The following is an 11,681-nucleotide window of genomic DNA, read 5'->3' as shown; positions in this document are numbered from 1 at the left end:
TTTGCAATATTTCACGAATACTATTCTGGACTATTGGAACTGTCATTGATCGTATCTTTCTTAATGTTGTCAGTTGGTGCATGGAAAATCTCAACCTTTAGCATCTAAGATTCTAAAGGATGAATGTTGAAACTGTCAACTATATGTGACCAGAACAAAGACACGATATTATAAGACCTTTGAAATACATAATTATATATAAATTATGTTTATTTAATTTGTATGTGATGGGAAACTTGCTGGTGACATTGGAGTCGTCTTGGACGACGTATACTGAGTCCTATGAGATGTACAAAAATGTTTCCCACCATACACAAAAGAAGCTGAACAGAAGGGATAACACGCAGCAATTTGTGCAGTTGATAGGGCAAGAAACCTTGACCAGCTATCGGCTCTCTGATCTTTTTCCAATATTAACATCAGAGCACTCGTGTCAGTTTCTCAAAACTTCAAGACAGAGTCCCTTACTTACCCAAGAAGCCTGACAGAGCTTGAAGAGTAGCTTATTAATCACGACTGTCACGTAGGTTCATATTGTTATTGTTTGTAGATGAAATGGCCAGTGTAGACGAAATTCAGGAACATTTTGATTATGTTCTAAATCCTAACATACTATGTCAACTATTTTATCATTTTGTTGCCCCTGTTCTTTATTACATGTATATGCTTCCGAACTATGGGGTAATTCTAAATCGAAAGAGGTTGAAATAATTTATGTAAATATATTTGTTAGAATTAACCAATTTTGGTTCCAATTTGTCAACGGTGATAACATAATAATACCCACGGTATATATGCAAGCATTATCTGAATGTTTAAATGTTAACAATAACTGGGTATCTAATTTTAGAAAGCGTTAAGTGAGAACTTGTTTTTGATAATGTTAATTTCACGAATATTAAGTCAATTTCGTGTGAGTTTAAAACTAGAATAGTTTACTTTTTAAGCAAGAGTGGTTTAAATCTTTAGATTGCCCATTTTTTGCAAACAAACATTTGCATTAAAAAATATGTCGCTTCATACCATAATTGACCAAATTACTGGAACAACCAATAACAAGTGTTTCTTACATGCTTGTATTGTTGTATATATTATTAATGACTGTTAACTATGTTAACCATTGGAAATAAAGATAAAGATGTATAGAATCCAACGGCTAGATATAACTGAAATCGTAACCAACGTGTGGAAAAATTCTGTTTCAACTCAAGAATTAAAGAAATAGAAGGTAATTCCATCTTTTATGCATTTGTCCATGTTCTGACAATATTCGAAGAACATTTATTAAACAATTTTATTATATTCGTCTGCCTTTGATCAATTATCTAGATTTATAACATTATAAAAATAGACAAGAACTTATACAAAATAGTTAAATTTATATAGTATGTATATCCACACCTTTTTTGATCATCTAATGTAAGTTTTATAGTTTGTATAACTGTCTATTTAACATTGTGTTTAATAAATACATTATATTATCATTCATGGTTACAAAATCGATTTACCATGCACAAGTCTAACAAAATAATCTGTTCTGTTCTGTTTATATACTGTATCAAAAATTATTGTGCGTGTATACTTGTTACTGTTTCTGTTTTTGTACCATATATCGTTTAAATCGTGTTTATGCAGATACATTTTCTTGGGGCCTTATTTATTCTTCGCATATATTATTAACATGCCGAGCCGGATTAAGGACTTTTTTGCCTGTTTGCTGACGGTACCCTGCTATATCGGCCGGTTAAGAGCAAGGAGGATGCCAAAAAGCGACATCAAGGCCTTGTCTGCCTTTAAATCTGGAAACATGACTGGCAGTTGTCGTTTCATCAGATGAAAGTGTGAAATTATCAATGTCAGCACAAAAGGTATTTTTCGTCATAGTCATTGCACCGTCCGATGTAAAACTTTATGTTCAGTATGGTCAGGCAAATACCTTGGGTATCCGTCTCTCCTGAAATTTCATTGACAAATGATATAAAAAAAATCAGGAAGACAAGCTCAACCATGTCCGCTTTCAGTAAACACTTTTCGTCGTGTCCACCTAAACCAAAGGCAAATGTTTACCGCACACACGTTCGTCAAAGTTTGGAGTATTTGTCTGTTTTGGTCGCAATCACCGACTGCCTGATCAACCACCTTGAGTGGTCGCATACACTGACCGCCTGATCAACCACCTTGAGTGGTCGCATACACCGACCGCTTTAGCATCCACCTTGAGATGGTCTAACGTAGGGCAGCTTTTTTCAAACATAACTACTCAGGGACCAGTAGTGTCAGTAGTGTCAGCCACATGTTGACAGAGCTAGAGTGGGGAATACTCAAGCGTCACAGAAACGCAGTCCAGGTTATAGTATTAAAAAGGTCAGACATAACCGTGGCGAAATTTAACCTTCTCACATAGGAAGACCTTCATTAAACGCCCCAAAAGCGCACAAAAGGAAGGACACAGCCAGCATTTTATCAGCAAGATAATCAGCCTAATTGTACAGCTTCAATCCAGCATCCATTTTTTTCGAACTGACTTTCAACACAGGTAATTAGCTAGCCTGTCCTCAACGGCCCCAGTCGACTCTTGTATAACTGGGATGCATATAAACCAAAATTTACTAAGCCCAAATTATGCAATTTCTGACAAGATAAAACAAACAAAAAATATACTTTTGTAAAACAGTAGACTCTTGTAAAACTGGGATGCATATAAACAAAAATTTACTAACTCCAAATCCTGCAATTTCAAACACGATGAAACAACCTAAATAAATCGTTACTTAAATAGCTGAATAATTAATTCTGTTGTTGCTTCTTGAATCGAATTTTAAATTGAACCATACTGTGGAACTGCTAATTTACATTGCATAAATGGTTTTACACTTGCACAACACACTTATGGATTATATTAAAAACAAAATTCATCGTTATCGTCTACAAGGGAAAACAAAATTCCTTCATTTAAATTTTTTTCGCGCAAAAGCTAGTTGACATTTAAATAAATAGTGCGGACAAGTCCCAATTTTTGAACATTATTAAAATCTTAAGTAAGGTTATGTACATGTTTCTTTACAATAAAATGACAAACTTGAAATCCCGGTTCTTTATTCCGCGTATAATAAAGCGCGAAATTGTGGTATTGACCTTAAGATTGATTAGCTGATCAAGTATTGTGAGTTGGAGTTATTTTTGAATATTATTGGCATCAAATCAAGTGTCAGAAAATTATTATGAAGCTATAGTATTATTATCATAAATAAATCACAAGTAAAATCATAAAGGGATCCATTTAATCTTTTAAAGTCAGTTTATATATTGTTGTGATGGCTTATCTTCTTCTTTTCCACTATTGGATTTGTATAAGTACAATATTTCACACAGGCAAGTATTTGTTTAATTTATGACTTAAAAAATATGTTTGTTTGTTGTTTGTTTTACCGTAGAATGATTTAACTACAACTCCCCCACCCCCAAAATGTTAAATAAAATATGGTGGGGTAATCAATCATTGATATTATAGAACATTACATCATTACATGTATCACATCTATGAAATGCTTTAAGCACGACCAAAATATATTGTTCGTATTGAAACTAGTGCCATGATACATGACCAGTGGACACGAATATACAATTGTTTCACAGACATGCTTTTATTAATTCCAGCAAATCTTCATAATGTCGTGTTTATTTGCTAAAGATCAACGATGTTTACAGAAAAAAATCGGGTACACGTTTTAGATAAAACGGCGAATTGGTCAACTAATTTAAGACTAGTAACCTTACGTACTTTTTGCCAAACTATGAACAATAAAATAAATCGTCATAAATGATTAATAATGTTCAAGAAACATAGTGTCCCATTCTGATTCAAGAATCTCAATATAAAGAGTGCAAAAATATACAAATGGTAAACAGGCTTGCTCTATTTATTGAGAAAATTAGTGTGTGTTGACCAACCTTGCCCGTTTCTGAACTAGCCAACGCAGGGGCCTATGATCCTGAAACTTGGTTGGGAAGTTGGTCATGATATATAGATCCCTAGTCTACAACTGGAATGATTTTTAGATCCAGATACCAAAGCTGAAGATCAACAGGGAGGTTGGTTACCACCAGACACTAACTGTTATTGAAGTTTAGAGGCCAAAGGTCACGGTCGTGGTTACCGTGAACACAAAGAGCTTGTCTGATTGATAAATGGAATATGTTTGGACCAACGGTCCTCCGATTTGAACAGAGGAATATTGCCATATTGAAAAGAAGGTCGTTCATTACTAGCATATACTTTGAGGTCAACAGGTTAATTGTCACAGTCGTGGTGAACTTCAAAAAAAATATATGGCCGATTGGCAACAAGAGGGTGATTGGGTATAACCTTAAATTACCCTACTGATATTTTTTTGCGAAATGAAATATAAGCCGTTACTATGGGAGCGTACATTTTTAAAAAAACTTGTTCTATTGTTTCACGTATAGGAGTTGGATGCTGCCCTAGTAATAGCCGTGTGTTCACAGAAAATGGACAAACAAAAGTATTGAAATTCAGGGCTCCCATAAACCCAGAAATAGAGTTTGCTACCTACCGAGTGGCCCGCTATGATGGCATTACACGCATGGCAGTAAACTACCAAAATGGGAAAGTGTTAGGAGAACCTACCTTACGAAACTGCTCCCTAGCTGCAAGCGCAAATATTTCAAATGGGCTGCTATATATCGAGCTTAATCCGGTTGTTGAGGGCGACCAAGGAACGTACAAACTGACGGAATTAATTGAAACTATTATTGTCATAGAATGTGTGACTTTATACATCATAGGTAGGGAAACTTTTCTGACCTGTATGTGCCATTATAAAGGCCTAGGTAGGAACTTTTTTAACCTGTATGTGAACCAGCAGCTTAAAATAGACTACTTTGTAAACAAATCTAAAACACTGTCCTCTAAAAGTATTTATTTCATTGAATAGCATAGACCTTTTAACATTCAATTTCGTTACATAGTTCCCCCTTTCACTTGTTTTTTGGCAAACATGTATTGCATGTCAATAATGGACACACACATAAATGTCGTGTTTTAAAAGCTATAAATAGTTTTGTGGAAAATGAAATAACGTTGATCATCTGTTCGCAGGTACACCGACACAGCCTATACTCTCGGCTTCCGGCTCATCATTTGTGAACTCAATATTAACACTCACATGTACCAGTTCTTCAACGACCCAGCCTTCAAACCACTCTCTAACGATGCAGTATGCTTGGACGATCGATCGTACAGCCATTCAACCTGGCGGAAGATTCTCGTTCGACGCAATATCGAGGAAAACGTTAACAATATCGGAGCTTCTGAATGAAGATAACGGCGAAACTGTGAATTGCATTGCAACTGAGAATGGAGGGAAATCTTCGATGCAAACCTCTTATCCACTTAGTGTATTTTGTAAGTTGTAATTAAACAAGATAATGATTCTAATAGTAAAACATAGCACCGCTTAAAACATAGATTAGCTTTATTGACTAATATGCATCCAACATTTTTTATCCAAAACCATCCACTGATTGTTAACAAAATAGCCAAATGCTATAATCATTGTGCTGAATACATGTATTTGGAATCACAAGCGCTCTTGCGATAGGATCCGAAACTCCCTAAATCTGTCTGTATCCGGTCATTCAATACTTGAAATAACTTTACTAGCTTATTTGTTAGTTTTACTTTATTTGTCATTGTTTTCAAGTTAAAAGGAAACCGTCACATGACAGGTTGTCTTTGTCATAAAAATATGACCTGATATGTTCTTGACGCCTTAGACTGTAACCTATTTTGGGAAATAAAATATGACTACATGCATGTTCAGTTATATCAATCTAAAAGATAAAACATGGTACTTATTGTTAACTGATAGGTTGTAGGTTAAAATTGATAAAGTAGGGTATAGACACTGCCAACAATTTTCGGAAATTAAAAAACCCCGATCATTTCGTAAGGCGTCAAAAAAACCAATTGTTGGTTCTAGTTTTCCGACCTACAATTGTTTTTTCTTATATATATATTATATCTTATATATATATATATATATATATATATATATATATATATATATATATATATATATATATATATATATATATATATTGAAGCGAGCAGACAACTTTTGACGTAGCGTTATTTTTTCTCCTTTTAGGATTCATTTTTGGTGTATTCTTGTACGAGAAGACGCAAAATGTATTTTTGTTAGCCATTATGTCTCCTGATATTCAATGCGCATTCATTGTATAAAAGTTGTGATATTGAACTTTTTGGAAATTTGGAATACTAAAACTGCATTATCTTTCAACATACAGATACTGTATTTTATATAAATCAATTATTTAAATGCGCAATAGCATATTGATTAATCTTTTGAGACTGAAATTGAACGAATAATTTGCGTCAGAGTCATGTTACAATAATTTTGAATACAAAGACCGCGAATAAACTGAATAGACCCATTCAAGGCGACACATGGCCAACTTTATCTGAAAGAAAATGCTTATTTGTAATCAGATAGAGCACGTACACATAAGTAGTTATATTATAGAAACCAACTTATAATCCACTATAATTTAAAATTATTAATTTTACGAGCACACGCATGTATTGTGCCTGTTGACCATTGTACTTTCATTATGCATTGATAAATACCAGATAAATGTACATTTATTTTTGTATGAATTTAGACGGTCCGACTGCTGCAAGTGTCAATGTCTCTGATGTGATCACTGTTAATGAGCATGAGGATGTTGTAACTGTCAGATGTGACGCGGATTGCAGACCTCCTTGTGTACTTCAATGGACGAATCTCACGGACGAAAGCACACGTTTAATGAACGAGTTGGCGTTTGGAAGAGTTAATCGCTATCACGCAGGGACGTATGAATGCACAGCTAAAACATCTGTAATTGGAGTGATAAAGATGTCCATATCTCGCATACAACTCATTGTTCTAAGTAGGTTTCCCGTATATTTATGCGATATATTAAACATTTCGGCAATTCGTCAAGCATTGAGGTTTTATATAAATACCGTCATTAATTTTTTTTTAGAGTAGAAATTGCATATTAATTAATTTATACTTATTTCTTTTTGCTCGATTGTGATTAAAGCTAATGGCTAATATAATCAATATCGAGTCCAAGTCCTTAGTAGAAACCTGTAATGGTGTCCATTAAGAGAGGCCGTGAGAAAGTAAACCTGGTTGGAATCTAACAAACAACCTATTTCGTTAGAGGCGGACACCTTAACCATAAGACCACTCTCACTCGCACCCTGCATATAATATGCGACCTGAAATAATTCGTTTCACAATATAAAACACATAAACCAAATTGATGCTGGTTAAAATGATTTCTTCTAACCTTGTATTCAGCTAAGCCTTGGCCTCCTTCAAATTTACACATTATCAGTACACCTGGCCTGGTACACGCTGAATGGACTAAAGGTTTCAACGGAGGAAGTCTTCAATCATTTCTACTGCAAATATCCTACGATGACACTTGGAAGAACCTGACTCAAGTGAATGAGAATGACAGGAAGAATATGTTGAATGAAACCGTGTATCAAGTCAATATCACAAATGTAGAACCTGGTAAACACTCGGTGCGAGTTATTGCTTTCAACAAAGTTGGGTATGCAGACCCCGTGCTATTCACGGAAAACGATTCTGAACAGATTAACTTTCAAGGTAACGATGCACTCCGTAATTGAGATACATATGTTATCATTATTATTTTGTAAACATTACCAAACTACGGTTTTAAATAGAAGCATCATTATAACTCGCACAATAGAAAACCATGGCCTGAAATGAAAATATTGTTTAGTAAAAAGTTATATGTCATTGCTGCTTCATTTTTGTTTGATTTTTCTTTTTCAGAAAGCACGAGTGGAGCAAATAGTTTGAAAATTACAGTTATGTCGCTGAGCTTCGCAGTTGCATTTATTATTCATGTTATTGCACGTGACACAATTGGACCGTGGTTACTCTGTGCCATTTAAAAAACAAAAACCAAACAAAGAAATAGCATATTTTCTCAATACAACCAACTCTCAAGTATTAGATAGTCCTCCAAAGTGTATTTTTGTTTGTGCGTATGCTTTGGTATTATTGTATATTGTTTAGTTATTCATGAACATCGAATACCGAAGCCCGAGCTAGGTGGTGTTTGCAATATTTCATGAATACAATTTTAGACTTTTGAACCTGTCAATGATCGTATCATTCTTAATGTTTTCAGTTGGTGCATGGAAAATCTCAACCTTTAGAAGTTGAGATTCTAAAAAATGAATGTTGAAACTGTGCACTATATGTGAGCTCACCAAAAACACGGTATTATAAAACCTTTAAAAGACATATATATATATAGACCAATGCAACCTTTGGGTAACTTTGTTGCAACCTTTGGGAGACTCGTGTCATTTAAGGAAAAAAAAATGGAAAAAATATTGTATATTATGAAAACAACCTTTCGGGTACACATTATATTTGTACTAATTATTTTCTTGTCATGGATATATGTCTTAGATAAGAATTCATAAATGTGAAGAACTGAAAACATCGAAATTACCCGAATTTTTTTTTTCGCAATATGCGTTCATGTTCCGTGTTATCGTGTCGCCCAAAGGTTGATGTTAGCTCAATGCTTTAAAAACTATAAGAAGGACATCTGAATAATATATAAATGTTGAGAAAATATTCCTGAAGAAGAAAGGAAAAGTATTTTTCAAACATACTGGTCAATCGGAGAATATGTGAATCAGTTTATTTGCAGTCATGTTGAAAACAAAGAGCAAGAAAAAATATGCAAAGACCGGAAATTAAAGAGAACGGTTTCTAACTCCTATTATTTTACAATTGGAAAGAGAAGATTGAGGGCTTGCAAAAATTACCTTTGGAATACTCTGGACATCGTCAAAAAACAGTTGGGATGTTTACTGGATTAGATTGACAAGGAAAGGCACCACTATCAAATAAGACATCCGAAATTGACAGAGCATTTGTCAGAGAACATATTGAAAGTTTTCCAACAGTGGACTCTCATTTAACCAGAAAGGACACAAACAGAAAATACTTGACACAAGATCTTAGTATAAGAAAAATGTATTCACTCTATGCTGAAAAATGTCAGAAACGTGAAAAATTAGATGATGTATCCGAAAAGAAGTACCATGCTCATCAAGAGAGGAAGAAAATTGCCCGACAAGAAACAAGATAAGAAAATAGGCAAAAAACCAACCCAACGTGTTATGCATCAACATTTGAACTTGAAGCTGTCTTGACAACGCCGTGCAGTTTGATTGGAGAACTTTATTACAAACAAAAACTTTGTTGTTACAATCTTTCTTTCTATGATTTAGAAAATGGAGATGGTTCCTGTTATTTATGAGATAAACGAGGATCTTGTGAGGAACTCGATTGTAATTAAAATGTCAAGTGTTGAAGAGGTGACACTTTGGAGGGATACTTGCGGTGGACAAAATATAAATCAATATGTGGCAAATTGCTTGATTTACTGCATTCAAAACATACAAAATCTCAAAACCATCACTCAAAAATTCTTAGAAAGTGGTCATTCAGAAATGGAATGTGATTCCATTCATTCCTCAATTGAACATGCGAAAAAAATTACCAAAGGTGTATATTCCATCACATTGGGAAACGGTCATCACATTAGCAAGACGTAAAAAGCCGTATATCGTTATTCCATTGAAATATGTAGATTTCATGGTTTTCAAAATGTACAAAAACCAGATCTTAGGCCCAATGAAAAATGATGTTAATGGGGAAAAAGTAGACTGGCTAAAATAAAGTGGATACAAACGTGCGAAAACTCTCCTCAGAGCATTTTTGTAAGTCAGGACTTTGAGTCCAGAAATTTGAGAGAAATTCAAGTTGTGTCAAACAGAAGTAAAAACAAAAAGAACAAGACTATGAAGCCACCTCGACAGGCATACAAAGAGAAATTACCGATCTCTTCCTTAAAAAAGGCTGATCTGTTGTCCCTTATAGCTTCAGGAACAATTCCCAAGGAGTTTGAAGCCTACTTCCAATCATTGCCTAGCAGCAAAACCGTCCAGGACAAGCTCCCTGCCCAGTCCGTTAGTGACAGTGATGAAAGTGATTGAAAAGATGGTGAAAATATGCAATACTGCAAAAAGTGACTACAAAAAATAAAAAAGATAAAAACGATCATAAATTAAAAGTGACAAATAGCATTAATGTTTCATGTGTGCATATATGTATTACTATATACTTGCTATACACTTTATCATTGTGTAAAGACGTAAAATACCCGGAATGATGAAGTGCGCCTCGTGCCTTATTTTGTTTAAATATACTCATCTAAATAAAGTAGGGATGGCAACGAGTAGTAAAATTAATACTCGAGTACTCGGACGATCGTTCGATCGAGTACTCGGGTACTCGATTACTCGGAAAAAATGAATATGTGTTCGCGAAGACAAGATTGTGTATACATGTACTGTATCGTTAATGACGTGTATTGTGCGTATTGTGCGTTGGTCGTATTGTTGGTCACTTTCACCTTTAAAGTAAACTTTCATTACGTATTTTAACAAAAAATGATATAAAAAGAAAACAAATGTTGTTTAAGGCTTTTAATTTGTTTTATTCGTATTATTTAATACTGCAGAAATGAACAAGAATCAGAATTACAATGAACGAAAATTAATAGCATACATAAAATAAATGAACGAAGTTCAGTTGTTTACTCAACATTTCTTTTTAAATCATAGTTTTTGCTACTGTATAATTGTTGTTTACCTCATTAATATTCATAATTCTTGATTTAAAATATCAACCAATCAATTGTGATAATCATTGCAAAAATACGCCCATTAAGAAATCAATTCTCGTAAAGGACGAAACTCTTTCGCTCGTTAGCGTCCATTGTTTGGTGAAAGGTCTCTAATTGGTATACAATAGAATTGTGTTGGAAGTACCGCTATCAAAACTTCGCTGTGCTAATTTGAAATAGGGGTCCTTTATTGACAGTTTGCAACTATCACAACAACTGTGAACTAATTGATTGAGGTCAAGTGTGTACACAGCGGGGATTAGAGGGACCATAAGTTTTCCTCTTGGCAACTAACCAGATCTGATATTTTATCTGTAAATCGTGTATTTGGTGATTTTTATAGATTTTTTGATTTTTTTTTTCCGAGTACTCGAGTAGTGATTTGGTACTCGAGTACTCGGACGTTCGATCGAGTACTCGGGTACTCGTTGCCATCCCTAAAATAAAGAGATTACATGAAAATATTGATTTTAATTTTATCTAAAGATATATGTTTTTGGACGAGTTTTATAATAATCAGATTTTCTTAGTAGCGGTAAAATGGAATAACTGCATTTAGCCCCATTTTATTCTAGAAATTCTCCGATTTTATGAAATTTAATTGCGGTAAACAGTGCAACCTACATATAGCACCATTTACCGGAACACATTAGTTAATGGCATTTGTATCTTTTTAAAAGTGCAAGACTTATGTGTTTTACTCTATACTTTACCGTCTAACTTTCGCAACGTGACAATCAATGGGCATTTAGGTTAGACCATGATAAAAAGACCATATTTTTAGAAGAAATGTTATTTTTTCAGTGTTTTTTTTCGTTTATCTCTTATTGTAAGAATTG

At 34.1% G+C, this 11,681-nt stretch overlaps 1 protein-coding gene across 1 annotated transcript; it reads left to right on the top strand.

The window, feature by feature from the left end:
* The first annotated feature begins 3,251 nt into the window (after positions 1 to 3,251).
* Positions 3,252 to 11,287, top strand: LOC128235117 (uncharacterized). The gene is made up of 6 exons (XM_052949854.1): positions 3,252 to 3,372; positions 4,468 to 4,806; positions 5,120 to 5,425; positions 6,706 to 6,975; positions 7,395 to 7,709; positions 7,902 to 11,287. Exons 1-6 carry the CDS (start codon positions 3,315 to 3,317, stop codon positions 8,021 to 8,023), a joined length of 1,410 nt encoding a protein of 469 aa, XP_052805814.1. The 5' UTR covers positions 3,252 to 3,314; the 3' UTR covers positions 8,024 to 11,287.
* The last annotated feature ends 394 nt before the right edge of the window (positions 11,288 to 11,681 follow it).

This window comes from Mya arenaria, chromosome 5, assembly GCF_026914265.1.
Source record: "Mya arenaria isolate MELC-2E11 chromosome 5, ASM2691426v1".
Taxonomy (NCBI): Eukaryota; Metazoa; Mollusca; class Bivalvia; order Myida; family Myidae; genus Mya; species Mya arenaria.
This window is presented reverse-complemented; position numbering and strand designations above follow the sequence as displayed.